Below are 20,033 nucleotides of genomic sequence, written 5' to 3'. Positions count from 1 at the left end.
GTCACCTCTGTTTAACCTTCTCTACCTGTTTGGATCAGCAGTATTTTTATAATCATCCAGTTCCAACGATCTCCTATTTTAAATTATGGTATTTTCCTTTGACACGAGTCATTTAGTAGTGTTGCTCAACTATCAAATGTATAGGCTTTTTCTAGTAACCTCTTAAGTTTTGATTTCTTACGTGTACTCTCAGAGGACAGGGTTTATATACTACCAGTCCTTGGAAATAGCCTGAAGCTTGCCAAATGGCCCATGACGTGCCCAATTCTCATAAACAATCCACCTTGTGCTGGAAAGGCGAGTGTGTTCTTCAGTCATTGTGTATAGGCCCACTGGTTGGACCTAATTTTCAACTGTGATGTTCAGAATTCTCTTCCTACTGACTTTTGCTGTTTTATCTATCAAATGTACTTGAGGTACCCTAAACCTCCCACCTTGTGCGTTAGTCTGTCTTTTTCTCTTTGGAGTTTTAATGAATTTTTGCTTTATATATTTCGAGGCCACGTCAGGACTGAACCAAATCTTTTATCAACATCAGTGATCCTCTTTCCAGCTTCAGGAAGGCTTTCCACCTTAACGTTTGTTTCTCCAAAGTTAACGGAACTACATCGGCTTTCTTTGGTTAGCATTTTCTTGGGCTACTTTTTACCATCCACTGATTCTTAACTTTGCAGTTTTCTTATAGTTTAAATATTGTTCTTACATATAGCTCTCTTGGTCAGTCACAGCATGAAGCAGATAGCATAATTAAACTCAGATAATCCAATGGCTTCCCAGGTGGTTCAGTGGTAAAGAATCTGCCTGCCAATGCAGGAGATGTGGATTCAATCCCTGGGGTTGGGAAAATCCCCTGCAGAAGGAAATGGCTACCCATTCCAGTATTCTTGCCTGGAAAATCCCATGGACAGAGCAGCCTGGCAGGCTACAGTCCATGGGGTCCCAGAGTCGGACACGACTGAAGTGGCTTAACAACAATGAGCAGAGGAAAGGGATGATGGGGTTCCCCAGGGCTAGAAACAGAAGCGGTGTTAAGCCCACAGGTGTACTATAGCCTATAGGCAAGGGGAGGGAAGGGTGTGACCCCAAGGGATGCTGGAGGGATAAATAACTCACACAGAAGTACCACTTTCCTCCCTCTATTCTCCTGCTGAAGTTCTCTTGGCTGAACTCCACCACAAGCCACGGGCGGAGAGTCTTTGCACAAGCCAGCCTCAAGGCAGAGTGGGGCAGACGCAACAGCAAACACTCAAAAATCTAATCTGATGATCTTCATCTTCTAAATGGAGCAGTCTGTCTACCTTTATTGGAACTGTCAACACAGCTGGACTTCACAGCTTGTTTTGTGTATTCTAGTTGTTTTGCTACTTGTTCTGTTCTTGGTCTTTCTGGTGCCAGACACAGAAGCCCACACCATCTCTTAACATTCCAATTTTGTCTTTGTTTAGGGGTAATTCACTAGCAATTTATGAAAGATATTTACCTTATACTAAAAAAAAAAAATCAAATAACAAAACCTCAAATCATACCATGAAGAAAATCAAATCACAAAGTGGGAATAAAAAGAGAATGAGCGAAACTCTAGAGAAGAAATTTAAGAAGTCAAGTGGGCCTTAGAAAGCATCACTATGAACAAAGCTAGTGGAGGTGATGGAATTCCAGTTGAGCTGTTTCAAATCCTGAAAGATGATGCTGTGAAAGTGCTGCACTCAATATGCCAGCAAATGTGGAAAACTCAGCAGTGGCCACAGGACTGGAAAAGGTCAGTTTTCATTCCAATTCCAAAGAAAGGCAATGCAAAAGAATGCTCAAACTACTGCACAATTGCACTCATCTCACATGCTAGTAAAGTAATGCTCAAAATTCTCCAAGCCAGGCTTCAGCAATACGTGAACCGTGAACTTCCTGATGTTCAAGCTGGTTTTAGAAAAGGCAGAGGCACCAGAGATCAAATTGCCAACATCCGCTGGATCATCGAAAAAGCAAGAGAGTTCCAGAAAAACATCTATTTCTGCTTTATTGACTATGACAAAGCCTTTGACTGTGTGGATCACAATAAACTGTGGAAAATTATGAAAGAGATGGGAATACCAGACCACCTAACCTGACTCTTGAGAAATCTGTATGCAGGTCAGGAAGCAACAGTTAGAACTGGACTTGGAACAACAGACTGGTTCCAAATAGGAAAAGGAGTACGTCAAGGCTGTATATTGTCACCCTGCTTATTTAACTTATATGCAGAGTACATCATGAGAAACGCTGGGCTGGAAGAAACACAAGCTGGAATCAAGATTGCCGGGAGAAATATCAATAATCTCAGATACACAGATGACACCACCCTTATGGCAGAAAGTGAAGAGGAGCTAAAAAGCCTCTTGATGAAAGTGAAAGAGGAGAGCGAAAAAGTTGGCTTAAAGCTCAACATTCAGAAAACGAAGATCATGGCATCTGGTCCCATCACTTCATGGGAAATAGATGGGGAAACAGTGGAAACAGTATCAGACTTTATTTTTTTGGGCTCCAAAATCACTGCAGATGGTGACTGCAGCCATGAAATTAAAAGACGCTTACTCCTTGGAAGAAAAGTTTTGACCAACCTAGATAGTATTATTCAAAAGCAGAGACATTACTTTGCCGACTAAGGTCCGTCTAGTCAAGGCTATGGTTTTTCCTGTGGTCATGTATGGATGTGAGAGTTGGACTGTGAAGAAGGCTGAGCGCTGAAGAATTGATGCTTTTGAACTGCGGTGTTGGAGAAGACTCTTGAGAGTCCCTTGGACTGCAGGGAGATCCAACCAGTCCATTCTGAAGGAGATCAACCCTGGGATTTCTTTGGAGGGAATGATGCTAAAGCTGAAACTCCAGTACTTTGGCCACCTCATGTGAAGAACTGACTCAGTGGAAAAGACTCTGATGCTGGGAGGGATTGGGGGCAGGAGGAGAAGGGGGACGACAGAGGATGAGATGGCTGGATGGCATCACGGACTCAATGGATCTGAGTCTGAGTGAACTCTGGAGATGGTGATGAACAGGGAGGCCTGGCGTGCTGTGATTCATGCGGTTGCAAAGAGTCGGACACAACTGAGCAACTGAACTAAACTGAACTAAGGCTATATATAAGTCTTAAGACTATTTAAGTCAAATAAGAGACCACAAAAATATTTATAGGAGCTATGATCCAGAAAGGGTTATTACATCTGTATTTTACATGAAGCACCTATTAGCTTGATAATAACAATACTGACTATTCTCCAGACAAAAAAAGAAAGGGTAATTAAACACACACACACTGTGCACACAAACATATGGAAAAGCATTCAACCTCCTAATATCACAATGCAAATTGAAAGGAAGATAGCATTTGTCTCCTTGAGAGTTGGCAATGACAGTGCCTACTTATGCCTGATAACCTTGTAGGTTGGTTCAACCATTTTGAAAAGCAAATTGTAAAAATGTATCAGGAATATGTATATTTGTGGTTTCCACTGCTTATCTGTCCTATGACCTTTCATTCTGGTGAATGAATCCAAGAAAATACTTTTAAATTTAGGAAAACACTTTCTGCACTAAGTTGTCTATTTATAACAGCAAAACCCCCAGAAAATAATCTACGTGTCCTAAAATAGTGGGATGCTTAAATAAATGACTTTCCTAGTGGCTCAGACGATAAAGCGTCTGCCTACAATGTGGGAGACCAGGTTCGATCCCTGGGTCGGGAAGATCCTCTGGAGAAGGAAATGGCAACCCACTCCAGTACTCTTGCCTGGAAAATCCCATGGATGGAGGAGCCTGGTAGGCTACAGTCCGTGGGGTCGCAAAAAGTCGAACAAGACTGAGTGACTAAACTTTCTAAATAAGTGATGATACTTCTACTTGGCAAGGTATTATAAAAATATATAAGATGCTGCTTACAGAGATGTGCAAGTAGCAAAAAGAAACACAAAGTCAGACATGCAGCACGGTTAGAAAACGCTGTAAAATGTCATGTCTGAAAAACTCAGGTGGAAATATGGACATGCTGAATATGACGTGTTTCTGAAAAAGGATAAAGTTAAGTGTTTCAAACATTCAATGCACTTGAGGGTGGGGGACTGGGGGGAGGGGATCTGGCTGCCAGAATGCTGACCAGGGTGGCTGCACCTCTGTGGCTGATGCGATGGTGGGGAACCTGGGGATGGGGTTTTCAGGAGAGCTCTTCCTCTTCCCATTTCCTGTTCATTTTTATCAATGTCTAGTGTATTATTTGTAAAAACGAAGTATTCAAGAAAAATCTCATCTCTTTGTTCCACCCAAGACCAGGAGACACAGAATGATGAATGAAGCCATGACTTGAGAACGTGCACAAGCTTGCACAACCTAGACAAGCAGGGTGTCGCCCTCCCTCTCCCTCCCGCACTAGGAGACTCAGGGGAACAATGTCCTAAAACAGGCCCCTGAAAGAGCAGAAGGGAGGCAGAGGCCCTCTGAGACCCACCAAGTACTCTCAAAGCTAATGGGGTTAGAGCGGGGCTTCTGGACATCTGTGTGTGTGGCCTCCCGACGTGCTCAGTTCTCTCCAGGCAGCAGAAGCAATCTCCCAGAAAAGGAGTTTTAGTGACAAACCTGGAAGCCAGCACAGAAGGCATTGCTGGAAACCTGACTTTCTTCCTAGCTGCCAGTGCGAGATAAATCGAGCCATCAAACACAGATTGCAAAAGCTCCATTCTTCTTCTCGAAGTGAAGATTAGCTCAAAGCAGATGTCAATTCAACAGTCAATAAAACCAACAAGAGAGTGAGAACAGCTATGCTCTCAGTAAGAAAGAAACATATGAAAGTTACTGAACTGAAATCAAGAAACCATGGAACATTTTATGATGAAAAAAGGGAAAGAACAGTCACATGGGAGAGACTAATTTCTTCCTCTTTTAACTGATTATTAATGGGTTATGAGTTTAACCTCAGATATGCAGATGACACTACCCTTATGGCAGAAAGTGAAGAGGGGAGTGAAAAAGCTGGCTTAAAATTCAACATTCAAAAACTGAACATCATGGCATCTGGTCCTATCACTGCATTGCAAATAGATGGGGAAACAATGGAAGCAGTGACAGACTTTATTTTCTTGGGCTCCAAAATCACTGCAGATGGTGACTGCAGCCATGAAATTAAAAGATGCTTGCTCCTTGGAAGAAATGCTATGACCAACCTAGACAGCATAGCAAAAAGCAGAAATATTACTTTGCGGACAAATGTCCATCTAGTCAAAGCTATGGTTTTGCCATTAGTCATGTACAGATGTAAGAATTGGCCCATAAAGATAGCTGAATGCCGAAGCATTGGTGCTTTTGAACTGTGGTGCTAGAGAAGACTCTTGAGAGTCCTTTGGACTGCAAGGAGATCAAACCAGCCAATCCTAAAGGAAATCAACCCTGAACATTCATTGGAAGGACTGATGCTGAAGCTCAAGCTCTAATACTTTGGCCACCTGATGCAAAGAACTGACTCACTAGAGAAGACTCTGATGTTAGGAAAGATTGAAGGCAGGAGGAGAAGGGAACGACAGAGGATGAGATGATTGGATAGCATCACTGACTTGATGGACATGAGTCTGAGCAAGCTCCAGGAGTTGGTGAAGGACAGGGAAAAGCCATGGGGGTCACAAAGAGTCGGATATGACTGAGACTGAGCAACTGAAATGAACAGATGAGTATGCATAGCTTAAAACAGATGATTCAAATTATATGGGCTTTTGATTTAAACAAGGTTTACAGCCACAGGCACCTTCACTCACTCCCCCATCCAACAACTGCATGTTAGCCACGTTCCAGGTGCTGGAGAGGAGAGACAGCATTCCGCTCTTTCTTAGCTCACCAGCATCACACTGGGCCAGTGCTGACGGGATGCCCATGATGACCACAATCCCAGCACTTCACAGGGACCACTGGAGCACACACCCAATCTGCCAACGACCTTGTGCTGAGGCCATGTTCTCTAGAAAGCCAGAGTCTGTGGCAAAGCCTATGGGCTGAGGCTTTACAAGGAGGGGCAATCATGGGGGTAGGGAAGGCTGGGCAGGCAGGGGGCAACAGATACTGAGCTGGCTGTGTGTTCCCAGCAAAGTTGCAGGTTCTAGGCTGAGGAGCTCCTCCCCATGGACCTTGTAGGGCTAGGAAGGGTGTGCGCCCTGCTCCCTGGGCAAACCTCCAGTGCACTCCAGGTGTGATACCTGCCCCTCCAGGTAGCTAGGTGCTGGCGTGAACTAAGACCTCACCTCCGTATCAGTAAACAAAGGATGCTGCCACCATGGAGTCAGCTGGACCAGAGCGCTGCAGGAACTCAGAATGGAGAGAACAGGTTGCCCATGGTGCCCTCAGCTGCTGCAGCACCTCCATCCTCCCACACAACCATGCACCCTGGAGGACTGCAAGATGAAGAAGAGCAGGGTGCTGGCCTCGGGTGTTGGGGTGCCTGTGTCAGAGGAACGCCTTCAGGGAGCCCAGAGCTCTGTCTCTTCCCACACACAAAAACACGCCAAGTTCCTTAACTTGAGATGGCTGGTTTTCTTTAATTAATACTAATTTTTTGATATTTGGACTACCTGGATTTTGTTGCAAAAGCTCTAAAATGCCCTGGCTCCTGCTTGCCCTTTGGAGCTGTCCCTCAGAGCTATCCGAGAGGCAGTTCCTTGGGCTTTAGCCCTCAGTGTGTCCACTGAATAAAACCTAACTCTCAGCTCACCAGGTATGCATTTTTTCAGTTGCCACTGGAAAGCTGGGATTTACACGTGACCTGGAGGTGGAGAGAAAGCGGCAGCCTTTCCATGTCCTCTTGAGTCTGACTGGCCCTCTTTCTCCCTCTCCACAAGGGCCAGCTCAACTTCAACCTATACGACAGGGCAGCTGTGCCCCAGACATGCCTTCAGCTTCCAGGAGACCCAGGGAGCTGACATGGGGCATGACCTCCCCACTGGCCCAGAGGCAAGGTCCCCAGGCAGCGGGGCTGAGCAAACCTGGGAGGACCCAGAGGGTGTGGTGCGAGATAGACAGAGCAAAGTGTGAAGTCCAAAAAGAATGACTTCCCTGGGCTTTCTTTGGTCCCTTCCTTTCTATCCAAGGGAACACCACAGGGGTGTCCCTGGTGGTCCCATGGCTAAGACTCCATGCTCCCAATGGAGGGTGTGCTGTTTAGATCCCTGGTCAGAGAACTGGATCCCACATGCCGCAACTAGAGATTCCACATGCCACAACTGAGACCTGGTGCAGCCAAGTAAAGATTCTTTTTAAATCTTAAAAAAAAAAAAAAAAAAAAAAGACTTGCAATTTCCTTAAAAATGAGAGAGTACCACAGCTTGGTAAGGCAGACAGAACAACAGGCAAAGAATCACTGAGCTTGCCAAAGTAAAGAAACACATGACAGGTCCAAGGATGCCCACTGCAGACGTCTCCGTTCACCATCTGCACCATCGTGACCTGGAACCTCCCTGGCCTGCAACACAGGGGCCATGATCCCCCGACACCACAGGGCAGGAGACTGGGAACTTCCAGGATCAGATTACACTCTCAGACACCCTGCTCCACGCTCACCACATGCAGAGTCCTCGGGCCTGAAGGCAGCAGGGTTCTGGGGTCTGCAGGCCCGGGTTCCCTCTCGCCCCTGCCTCCTCACTGACTCTGCCTCTTCTCCATTAGGTTGGCGTGAGCATGGAGCAGGTTCCAGCTGCGTAACTTACCCAGCCCTGCAGCTTTACTCCGCGTGACTTGGCAAACACACCAACCAAACACGGCTGGGCCTCTTTGATCGCGCCCTGGCTCCGACTGTCAGGTTTAGGGAAAGGAGAAACTCAAAGCTGGGATTCCATAGAAGTGAGCTGGTGGAGTTGGTGTGCTGGGTGGGCTCCAGAGAAAGCCAAGAAATATAGGACCTTTGCTCAAGGCTCAACCCCAGGACACCCCAAGCTCACACAGCCACTCAGAGCTGGGAAGGCAAGCTGTGGGTTATGTTCTCCCAACAGTTTCGGAATCAAGCTGTGAGCAAATTTTTGCTTCTTCTGTATGAAAAAGATGTTGCTTAAGAAGAAGAACAGATATGGAATAGATCTGCTGAGCTGCAGGCTTGAAAGAACGGACTGGATGGTAACCTAGCGAGCAGGCCCTTGACTCTGGTGTTCCCAAGCCCCCCAGCTCTCCACTCTCACAGGCAGGTTAACCCTCCCCACAGGCGCCAGGCAGGTCTCCACCTGTGTCCTCTGGGCAAAAGCCTCCCCAGGGGCACGTGGGCCAGTTCCCAAAGGCTGCAGTCAGAACCTGCACTTGTGGGACAAGGTGAAAAGCAGCCAAGTATCCAGGGGAACCCACTGTGTGCCACGTTGTGCTGAAAACGCTCACACCCATCAGGTGCCCAAACACGCATGACGGAGCTCCTGTCACTCACAGGGTCCCCCAGGCTATACTCTGTGGAGCTGGAACTGGGACCCAGGCCTCTTGACATCTGCGTTCAGGCTCTTTGCACCAAATCACACCGTGGCCCCAAGTGCGGAACGCCAGGCACACTTGGGAACTTCCACTCGCTTGCTACCCTGATACAGTAAAACTCTACATGCGAGCCTTCAAGTGGTAGGCTTTCAAATATGTGAACGTGTGTTCACAAGTCCACTCATGAGAGTTAGTTCGCGTGTCTGGTGTACACTATCACGAGTGTGCCCTCTACACGTGGTTGTGCTCATGTGTACTTTACTGTACAGTCCTGCATAGAGGACAGTAGTTCTGTGACTTTATTTCAAGCTCAGGATGTCTAGAAGTGTAAAAGCAGTGGTGATGTAGCTGGTACTAATGTACATTTCAGGGTACTGCACTATAAGATTAAAACTGTTTCCTCTCTTTTTTGTGTTTGTTTTTTATGTGGTATTTGTGCAAAAAGTATTATACAGCTACCACAGTGCAGTACTATATAGCCGCGTATGTTAGTTGGACACCTGGGCTGACTCTGTTGGACTCAGGAACAAATTGGACTTATAATGGGGCTCTCAGAATGGCACTCGTTCATATGGAGGAGACTTACTGTATTTAACTGTCCATCTCTGTTCTAATTTATATTTTCTTTTATTACTGCAAAGATTAAGTAAGCTCAGTTGTGTTCAACTCTTTGCAACCCCATGGACTATAGCCTGCCAGGCTCCTCTGTTCACGAGATTATCCAGGCAAGAAGACTGGAGTGGGTTGCCATGCCCTTCTCCAGGGGATCTTCCTGACTCAGGGATCGAACCCAGGTCTCCTACACTGCAGGTAGATTCTTTACCACTGAGCCACCAGGGAAACAGCTTTTGTTGACTGGTTGTCACTTTTCTTATGAATTGCTTTTTTAAGCTCTCTGCCTATTTTTCTATTGGAAGCTTTGCATCTTTCTTAGCAATCTGTGAGATTTCTAGACTTCTTAGTGATTATTTATATATTAATATTAGGTTATATTAATATATAAAACATTAATATTATACATTAATATTGTCTGTCTGCAGTCATCTAACCATGGGAGTTGAGATGTTAAGAGATGAAGAAGGTGTCTTCCTGCCTGTGTATCAGAATTTTTTATACCAAATACTGTTTAATTATCTTCCTTGGAAAAATGAATTTTTAGCATATTGAGAACTCAAATGATGACTGTTCACTGATGAGCAAGATTTAGTAAAAGAAAAAAATGTAGTTTGATTTATTAAATAAGCAATTAAACCAATGGTGATTAGACTTTTACTCCTCCAAGTGGAGAAGTAAAGAAATGAACTAGTGAAATAAGAGCTCCTGATTGTGAAGTCTGGTCCTTGGGGCAGAGTCAAGGCTCTGCTCAGAGGGGCTGGCTACTGGAATAATGAGGAGTTGGGGTGTGGGTGGGTAGGCAGAGCAGTTTGTAAGGTCTGAGTCCTGGTTGTAATTGAATGCACCCCCCCTTAGAGTATGCTCATTCTCACAGCAAGTCCTTGACATAATGAGGTAAATCTGCCATTACATGCAGATGACACGGAACTATCTACAGAAAACCCTGAAGGTTCAGTTTAGTAAATCCAAGAACTATCAGAACTGATAAACGGGTTCAGTGAGGTAGCAGAATGCAGTGTCAGCATACAGAAATTGGTCGCATTTCTTTACACTAACAATGAAATAGAGAGGAAATGTAAAAATAGAACAATTCCTTTCAAAATCACATCAGACAATAAAATAAAATACTTGGGACTAAACCTGACCAAGAAGGTGAAGGAATTACACGCTGAGAACTATAAACATTAATAAAGGAAATGGAAGATGATTCAAAGAAATGGAAAGATATCCCATGCTCTTGGATTGGAAGAATTAACAACGTTAAAATGGCCATGCTACCCAAAGCAATCTACAAATTGAATGCGATCCCTATTGAATTACCCATGATATTTTTCACAGAACTAGAACAAATAATCCTAAAATGTATATGGAACTGGAGAAGACCCAGAACTACCAAAGCATCCTGAGAAAAAAGAACAAGGCAGGAGCTATATCCCACCTCCTGTTTTTGTAAAGTTCTGTTAGGACAAGTATGGTCTTCATTTGTGTATTTCCTGTGGCTGTTTTTGCACTCAAACGGCAGAACTGAGTTGCTGGCACAGAGACCAGAAAGCCCCTCACAGAAATAGTGTGCAGTCCTTGGGCTACAGAGAAGTGAAAAAGGCCATCTGTGAATTACTCGAGTTTGTCCAAAATATTTTGTAAATATTTTTCTGATTTTAATATTATGGTATTTTTTGCCAAACAGAAGTTTCTACTTATATGTGTATAAACCCACCAAGATAATGATTTCCTTTCCAAATGGTGCACCAACTGTCAATAGCTTTGATCCAACATTTTGTTTTTGCCCCACCAGTTAGAAACACTGCACTCAGTGTGTCTACATGGCTCGGCTGTGGTCCCTTTGCTTCATCTGTCTATTTTGGCACCAATGCCATAGTTTTTTAAAAAAAATTATTTTTAATTGGAGGATAACTGCTTTACAATACTGTGTTGGCTTCTGCCATACAACCACATGAATCAGTCATAAGGGTACCTATGTTCCCTCCCTCCTGAAGTGCCCTTCCACCCCCCAGGTCATCACAGAGCCCCGAGCTGAGCTCCCTGTGCTCTGTTTACATAAGGTAGTGTATGTGCTTTAATCCTACTCTCTCAATTTGTCCCTCCCACTCCTTCCTCTGTTGTGTCCACAAGCCTATTCTGTCTGCATCCCTGTTGGTGGCCTGCAAACAGGTTCATCAGTACCTTTTAGATTCCATACATATGCATTAATATGTGACATTTGTTTTTCTTCACTCTGTTTAACAGGCTCAAGGTTCATCTACCTCATTAGAACTGACTCAAAGGCATTCCTTTTTATGGCTGAGTAATATTTCACTGTGTATATGTACCACAACTAACTTATCCATCCATCTGTCCACAGACATGTAGATTACTTCCATGTCCTCAATTCAGTTCAGTTCAGTCGCTCAGTTGTGTCCGACTCTTTGCGACCCCATGAATCGCAGCACGCCAGGCCTCCCTGTCCATCACCAACTCCCGGAGTTCACTCAGACTTGTGTCCATCGAGTTAGTGATGCCATCCAGCCATCTCATCCTCTGTCATCCCCTTCTTCTCCTGCCCTCAATCCCTCCCAGCATCAAAGTCTTTTCCAATGAGTCAACTCTTCGCATGAGGTGGCCAAAGTACTGGAGTTTCAGCTTTAGCATCATTCCTTCCAAAGAAATCCCAGGGTTGATCTCCTTCAGAATGGACTGGTTGGATCTCCTTGCAGTCCAAGGGACTCTCAAGAGTCTTCTCCAACACCACAGTTCAAAAGCATCAATTCTTCGGCGCTCAGCCTTCTATTGTAAATAGTGCTGGAATGAACACTGGAGTATATGTGTCTTTTTTGATTATGATTTTCTTAGGGTGTATGCCCAGTAGTGGGATTGCTCCATCATATGGTAGTTTTATTCCTAGTTTTTAAAGAAATCTCCATACTGTTCTTCATAGTGGTTGTATCAATCCACGTTCCCACCAACTGTGCAGAAGGGTTCCCTTCTTTCTACCTCCTCTCCAGCATTTATTGTCGATTTTTTGATGATGGCCATTCTGACGGGTGTGAGGGGATACCTCAGTGTAGTTTTGATTTGTGCTTATCTAATAATGAGTACCACAGCTTTTTAATTATTATAGTTTGAAAATGTTTAAATATCTGCATTTAATTCTTTCAGAATTTTTTTCCCTTGTCTACTCTTTCAGAAAACTTCATGATCATTCAGTTGAGTAACACTCCATCCCTTAGTTTCAAGGTGATATTTGCTGGGAGTGTGTTAAAATGGTAGATTTGTTAAGAATGGATTAATTAATGATACTGAAGCCAGGCAGAGTATATATAAAAACTCTTAAAGATTGATAACCATCTATTCTAAGCGCCTATTGTGTTTCAAGAGCTCCGGTGAGTTAAAAAAAATACGGGGCCAAGTGCACACCTGTGGGTCACAGTGAGGTCTCAGAAGTCAAGTGTCCCCTGGAGCCTCAGGCCAGGGAGAAGGGAGGAGCCCTGACCCTGGTGCACAATGAAGCTCCAGGTTCCAGGCATCTGTTAGCCTTTGTTATTTCATTTGATTTTTATCTCCTAATTGCAACACTTAAAAGCAAAAAACCCAACCACAAACATCCTAAAGCCAGACACCTGAAGACTGACCACAGGGATAATGAAGGAAACCTCTGGGTCGGACTGATAAGGGTGTGCTGAACACGGATCAGCTGAAATGCCAAGGGCAGAGGCAACCCAGCTGTGAGCGGGGTTTGTACTCGATTGCACTCCTAACCTGGCCTGTGGAGGGAGTGACCCTGGGAGAAGATGCACCGTTTTCTTTGGCCTAGGAACTGAGGAGGAAAACAATCTCCTCTGTAGGTGAAAGAAAAAAAGTTTTAAAACACGACACATACCAGGCTGAGAATGACAGCAGGTGAGCACTGTTTGAGGGAGGGAGTCATCTGAGGACTTAGTTACTCAACCAGCCCCGGGTCTGGTCCCACTCGTGGAGAGTTGTCATCCAGCACACCCCTGAAGTGAATTGGTTGTTTTCTTTCTTAAGTGATTAAGATGCAGAGGATGAAGGGGACTTAAATGCACAGTACTGATCAGCAGTCTGGCGCCCCACGCACTGGTTCTAGGGATCACGGCAGAGGGAGGACTGGCCACATTTTCTGCCGTGGGTGGCTCTGTGCTGCTGCTGTATTCCTGGCCCTGAGGCCAATGGAGACCTGGTGCCCAGGGGCCACCCTGACCTGATGACCAGTGACGGGACAGCATGCCCAGCACCGACCACATCCTCGAGGTGGCTCATAGGCCCGAGTCTCTCCTGGGCTTTGGGGTCAGCATCGGGGGAACCCCTGGTCGTCCTAGGTCACTGTCTGGGGCCCCACCACGCCGACCTGCATGGTTCAGGACCTGGCCCTCACTCTTCCCCTCCTGGCCCCTCTATATGCAGAGACCAATGGAACCAACGCTGGCTCCACCCGGATGGCCAAGACTGGGGGCCTGTTCCTGTCCTACACGGGGAGCAGAGCGTGTGGCTTGTCGACACTGGACACCCTGTTCCCACAAAGGCCACCTCAAGAGTGGTGTCTCCATAGGTGGAGCTCACACACATGAACCTGCCCCAGGGGCCACTGCAGGGTCAGGCAGACGCTCTGGACACTGAAGGGGGTGTCCCCGCCCCCCAAGTCCAGCAGGTCAGACAAGTCCAGAGCTAGAAGGCAGGTGTTTACACTGCTCTGGGAAAGGACAGTCTTTCCAAAAAATGGTGCTGGGCCAACAGGACCTCCATACACAAAAGAAGGAACTTGGACTCTCACCTCACACTATACACAAAAAGTGATTAAAACCAGACCCAAGTCCTAAACCAAGGAGCTAAAACTATAAAACTCCTGGAAGAAAACAGTTTTCAAGCTTCTTTACCTCAGGTTAGGCAATGGTTTCAACATGATGTTAAAAGTGAAGGAAAACTAGAAAAAATAAATTGAATTTCCTCAAAATAAAAAATGGCTGCATCAAAGGGTACTATTAATAAAGTAAACCATCGACACACTGGGGAAAAAGGTTTGCAAATCTCATTGTTTGGTAAGAGTCTAGTGTCCAGAATATTTAGAGTTCCTCTAACCTGATGATAGAAGACAAGCCAGTTTCAAGGTGGACAAATGACTTGAACAGACATTTCCCCAAAGAAAGGATAAAGTGGCCAATAAGCATATGAAAATATGCTCTACATCACTAAGCATTAGGGAAATGCAAATCAAAACCACAGTGAGACACTACTTTTCATCCACTAGGATGGTTATAACAAAAGAGAGTGCTGGTAGGGAACTTAAAATCCTCCTATCTTGATGACAGGCACTGTCTGGCCACTGTCAAATTTCCCAGCAATTCCTCCAAAAGTTAAATACAGACTTACCACATGGCCCAGGAATCCCACCCTAGGTACACAGCCCAGAGAACTAAAAACACACGTCCACACAAAAACTTGTACATGGATATTCATAATATTAGTTATGAACAGAGAAAAAAACCTCAGTTGTCCATCAAGTGATGAATGAATAAGCAAAATGCGGTCCATCAATACAATGGGAGAGTAGTTAGTCGTAATAAGGAATGAAGTGTTGACACTGGCTATAATACTGATGAACCCTGAAACATGATGCTACACAGAAGAAGCCAGTGAGAAAAGGTCACAAACACTGTGATTCCCTTTATATGAAATGTCCAAAAGCGGCAAGTCCAGAAATAGAACATAGGTTAAGAGCTGCAGGGTTGCGAGGGGTGGGGAGTGGGGTGACTGTTGAACATGTAGGGATTCCCCACTGGAATGATGACCAAGTTCTGGAATTAGATGGTGTGATGGCTGCACAATACTGTGAATGTACTGAAAGCCATTAAAATGTACACTTAAGAGTGATTAAAGCAGTGAAATTTATATTATGTAAACTTTACTTCTAAGAAAAAGCGAAGAGTGGTTGAGGAACTGTGGCTGAGTCAAGTCTAGGGTTAACCACAGGGTTGAAACACAGGAGGTGCTGGGACCATCCCAGGAGCCACTGACCTTGCTTCTCCCGGTTGCGGACCTGGGACGGCATGTCTTGGATTTCCAGCGTCCATTCCCCCTCGGCCTTCTCTCCCCAGCAGTGCACGGTCATGAACTCCCAGTTTGTAAAGCCTTCATTGGAATGATCCAGCAGTCTGCAATTGGAGTTGCGGGGTCAGTCCAGAGGGGCCCAGAAGGGATGGTGGGTGGACCCTGGCTGTGCAGCACCACCCTGCAAGGTGCCTGAACCCTCAACCTCGGCAGGTCCCCAAGCGCTCACTGAGGAAGGCGGCCAAGTGGCACTGGTGGCGCCCAGCATGAGATGGGACTTCATCCCCCACCCTAGGCTCCTTCCCCACCCTGGCTCTCACACGAAGACTCCAGGCCCAGGGATCTGCTGCAAGCCCCCCTCCAGTGACTGGCAGAGCTGAAATGCCCTCTCCTGTCCTGGGTTCTCTCCATCATCAATAAGTGTCCTCATGCTCCACCCCAGGAGGGTTCCACAGAGCTGTGATCCCAGTTCCTGGACACTGGAAAGTGATGGCAGCGGGGCCACATCATTCCTTCCTGCAAAGCCACAAGGTGTCATGGAGAAGGCTCTTCCAAAATGCTAACTTGTAGAGTAAAGGAAACACTCACATTGTCTGAGAGCAGCACTGTTCTCCAGAAGAGAGGAGTGAGGAACGTGAACCACTGCTCAGCCCCGGGAAGAACATACCCTCGCTTGGGCCCCAGGGCTTAGCAGGTCCTCTCAGGTGCATGTGGGGAGAGGAGACACCCTGGGCACTGTCCCCACCTCCAGGTCCCCACAGCCGCACGTGGGGAGAGGAGACACCCTGAGCACTGGCCTCACCCCTCCAGGTCCCCACAGGTGCATGACCCCCTCGGGCCTTCCTGCTGGACCTCCGCCTGGGTCCACTTTCTCAAGCTTGCTTCAGGCAGAAACAGGGAGCAGCTCATGGGCGCCCTCTATCTCCAGCCCTCAGACCCCGAGAAGAAAGGTTTCCAGGCTCCTCATGGATGGAGGAGCCTGGTAGGCTGCAGTCCATGGGGTCGCTAAGAGTCAGACATGACTGACCGACTTCACTTTCACTTTTCACTTTCATGCATTGGAGAAGGAAATGGCAACCCACTCCAGTGTTCTTGCCTGGGGAATCCCAGGGACAGAGGAGCCTGGTGGGCTGCCGTCTATGGGGTCGCATAGAGTCGGACACGACTGAAGCGACTTAGCAGCAGCAGCAGCATCTCACTCTTCCTTCACAACCTGTCTATCTCTACCTCCAATGTGTAGGGGCTCTTTACTGTTCATCAGAAACTCAGATGTTTCATGTGATGTCAGACTCAATTCCCAGTTGGGGATTCTCTAAACGTCCACCATGCAGAAATGTTTACAAAGGGAGCATGCTCTACACAAACAGTGAGGGGAGGGGAAAACGGATACTTTCTTCTAACCACCAAGGTCAAGGCTGATCTTCACAGATGACCCCCGATGAATGTAGAATAAAGACAAGCTCTTTCTGGGATTGAGGGACGTAAGACATCTGCTTACTCGAAGCAAAAAGCAACCTAGAATCCCCAAAAAGCCGCTGAATTAAGCAAGATCAAAAATAAAGTAGGTGATCGATCCCACACTTGATCTTAGCTGAGAGGTCAAAAAGTGACTGGATCCTGAAACAGACACTCCTGCTGTAATCCCACAGCCTGCCCTGGAAAGATCCAACTCCCAAGACTCAGCTGACGGCCTGGGCTCAGTGTGACCCAGGGCATGGGCAGCTAGGAACCAGGTGAGCCCAGGTTCATAGCCCTCTCATCTCGGGGCTCCCACCCTGGGCCTGAGCAAGGAGTGGGAGTTAGGAGGGGAGGAGCACAGAGTCTGGGCCAGCACTTCTATTGGGTTATCACATCTAGTTCTCATAACTCTGCTAGCTGAGATGGAGGAACCCTCAGGATGCCTCCAGAGCCAAGGAGCAGTGGTACCCCCCTGCACCCGCTGGCCCGTGGAGGAGCAGGCTGCAAGCTCCGGTTTCTGGGTCCCACAGCCCATGCCTGAGAGGTGACCTCAAGAGGGCTGGGAGATGAGCAGCCCTGCCCAGCCTCAGCTGATGCAGGGAAAGGCCCTGAGCTCTCTAGTGAGCGTCTGCCCATGGAATGCAAGCCTGCTACCGGACAGCTTCCAATTTCTCAAGAAGACTAGACTTGTGGATTTTTAAAGGAAACTTCTAAAAGTTCTAACAACAACTCTGGTTGCAAAATAGCACAAAGCTGCAGCTTGCAGGCTAGCATCCTCAAATGCTTGTGCCCACATGGTCACCAAGTGCAGAAGGTGGCCCGGGCCCCCTCCAGAGGGGAGACACCACTGTCACCCTTGTGCTATGAGGGGAAGCCCAGCAGGGGCACACATCTCTCCACCAAACAGACAGCCAGAGCCTCTATCACTGCCTGCAGTGATAGAAAAAGTGGAAAAGGTTCTGAATGTCTGAAGGCTAGGCTGCAGGAGGCTATTTCTCAGGTTTGGGGGGCTGCGTGTGTGTGTCTCCAGAGCCCCCAACATGCTGGCACCTTGTAGAGTCCTGTGACACTGAGCTGCGCCCAGCCCCTACCTACCCCTCGCCCAGCCACCCTCTCCGGACCCCATCCCCTAGCCCCCCGGCCCCTGCCCACCAGGACTCACCTCTTTGCCAGCAGCTGAGACCTGGTCCCAGAGGGGGATGTCAGGTGGATCTGCAGGTCCCCACGGCGCGGGTGGGAAATGGAGACGCGGGCCACCACGTGCTCCAGGAAGCCCACGTGCTGGTCTGAGTGGTCAGCACAGGCAGTGGTGTGGGCGGTGGTCCACAGCGTCTGCACCACTGGGATGCTCCTGCCAAGGGCACGGGGTGGGCTAAGGGTGGGGCTCCAAACCCCAAAGTTGTGCACCAGGGGATAGAACAGGCCTCCTGGTCAAAGCCCCTTGTGTCCCCCTCTTAGACACGCCTGTCAGAGTCACATCACCTGCCCTGAAGGGGTTGATCATTCTGGGATTTGCTCAGAGAGACTTAAAGAGTGTCTTCCTGTGCAGACTCAGCCTGTACACCCAGAATTCGGCCCCCTCAGTGTGGCCAGCTAGTCTCCTGAGCAGCCTAGGGTATGAGAGGCTTTAAAACCTCGCCACTCTATCTCAAAGACTGGCCTTGAAGATACAGGTCATGATGCCAAATGCTAACAACAGCAAACACTTCCTGAGCTGACTACATGCCAGGCACTGGCCCCTGATCTGCATACCGACAAGGACCAACCCATTTAACCCAGAGAGGTCACAGAGCTGTGGGGGCGCAGAGCTGGGACACATGGACGCACGTGAGGCTCCGAGTCCCCTGCGTCCACCTGAGCCACGCTGTCCTACATGGACCCACAATCACGTTCAAGAAACCAGGACGTAGGAGAGGAACAAGGGACCTGGGGTCACTGGTGGGGGCCACGCTGACTGGACCAGAGGACTCTTCACCGAGGCTGGACAGGAAGTCTGCTCTGGACGGTCCTGATGGAAGGCTGGCCCCACCTCCCCCACTCCACAAAGGGAGTTTGTTCTCTGAACAAACCCAGGGGAGTTTACCATCTGGGGTGGACTCTGGGGATAGGCACCATACCCTGATCCCTCAGGATTCCCCAGACGGAGCAGACAAGCCTTCCCCTGACACTGCTGCAGAGCCAGGCCAGGCCACCCGCCGACGCTTTACCTGCACAGCTCACCCTGACGGCCTGTGAGCTTAGGAAAGGCCACCCTCTGCCCAGCAGCATAGGGGTAATTCTGCGACGCTGGGCCAGCACTCAGTTTACTGCGGGGAGTGCTGTTTCCACTACGCCCGACTTCCCTCTGGGGAGGGGGCTTCCCCCCAGAGGGAGCTCCCGTGTGGGCTCAGTGTCTCCGGAATTAAATCGCTTGGCTCGACAGGGCCTGAGTCATAAAAAACAATCAAAACACTTATAAACAGTGATGTAATTCCCGCGGAGACTCTCTAAATATTTGAAAACATGACTTGTATACGTCGTAAACTGACTGGGCGATGCTTAACTTCTCCCAGGTTTTACTATCACTGTTTAGTGGTCAGCAGCCACGCCCAGCCCCACAGGCATTCATTCATCTCCAGGTGACCTAGTCCCGCCTCCTGCATTGAGGAGGCAATGTGGGTGCTGGGGAAGGGGGTGGTGGACACTACCCTGTGAAGACTCACTAAGCAACCTTACATCTCCTCATCTGAAAAGCAAGACAAGGGTGAAACAGACACAAAAGTCACAACCAAGCTCCCACCCCCAACCATCTGCCAGCTGGGATGGGGAGCAATCACTCTGCTCTAGAAATGCATCCCACCTAGGAAACCCCGCTACCAGTGATGAGGGGCCTGACCTCAGGGTGCAGGAACAGAAGACCTTCACACTCCCCACAGCTGCCTCCCCAGCCTGGCCTTGGAGCTGATGCCCCAAGAGCAAGGTGCCTTTTAGGGAGCACACGTGGCATCCTCACTGAGGTTGGCAGAGCCTCTTGGGGACCCCAGCTGCTGGCCCTTCCTGAGGGCACACAGACTGGCCGGGCTGAGCACAGAAGCTGCGGGGTTTCAGTCAAATCATGCACAGAAACACAAAAGCAGGTAAGCTGCACGTTAATCACAAAAGCTGATCTAGAAAGATCGTAAAGCTCCCAAGATAACTGAGAACATTCTTCTGCTACTAAACTCTGAAACTGTCATCTGTGCACAAAGCCATCTCTCCAGGACCCCAGGGAGCCTGAGGACTTCAGAGGTCCCTTCAGACCCAGTGATATTCAAGCTGTGGGGGTTGTCCTCCTGGAAAAGGGCTCTGGGGACAGAGGTGTGTCACTTCCTGCTGAGCTGTGCCAGACTCAGTGCAGGACCCTCCAGGTGTTCCTTCATCCTTTGCCCCTCAGCAGCTCTCCTCTCAGGGAAGGTGAAGGGCGACCAGCC

At 47.9% G+C, this 20,033-nt stretch overlaps 1 protein-coding gene across 3 annotated transcripts in view; it reads right to left on the bottom strand.

Moving 5' to 3' along the window:
• PCSK6 (proprotein convertase subtilisin/kexin type 6) overlaps positions 1-20,033 on the bottom strand; it is a 170,474-nt gene that overhangs the window by 25,652 nt on the left and 124,789 nt on the right. For all 3 annotated transcript variants that reach the window (XM_068991309.1, XM_068991310.1, XM_068991311.1), the window contains 2 exons: positions 17,747-17,935; positions 15,094-15,230 (listed from right to left, as the gene is read on the bottom strand). In XM_068991309.1, coding sequence (XP_068847410.1) covers positions 15,094-15,230; positions 17,747-17,935 — 326 coding nt within the window. The remainder of the gene's footprint in view (positions 1-15,093; positions 15,231-17,746; positions 17,936-20,033) is intronic.

This window comes from Capricornis sumatraensis, chromosome 19, assembly GCF_032405125.1.
Source record: "Capricornis sumatraensis isolate serow.1 chromosome 19, serow.2, whole genome shotgun sequence".
Classification (NCBI taxonomy): Eukaryota; Metazoa; Chordata; class Mammalia; order Artiodactyla; family Bovidae; genus Capricornis; species Capricornis sumatraensis.
The sequence above is the reverse complement of the archived record's forward strand: the minus strand, read 5'-3'. Positions and strand labels throughout refer to the sequence as shown.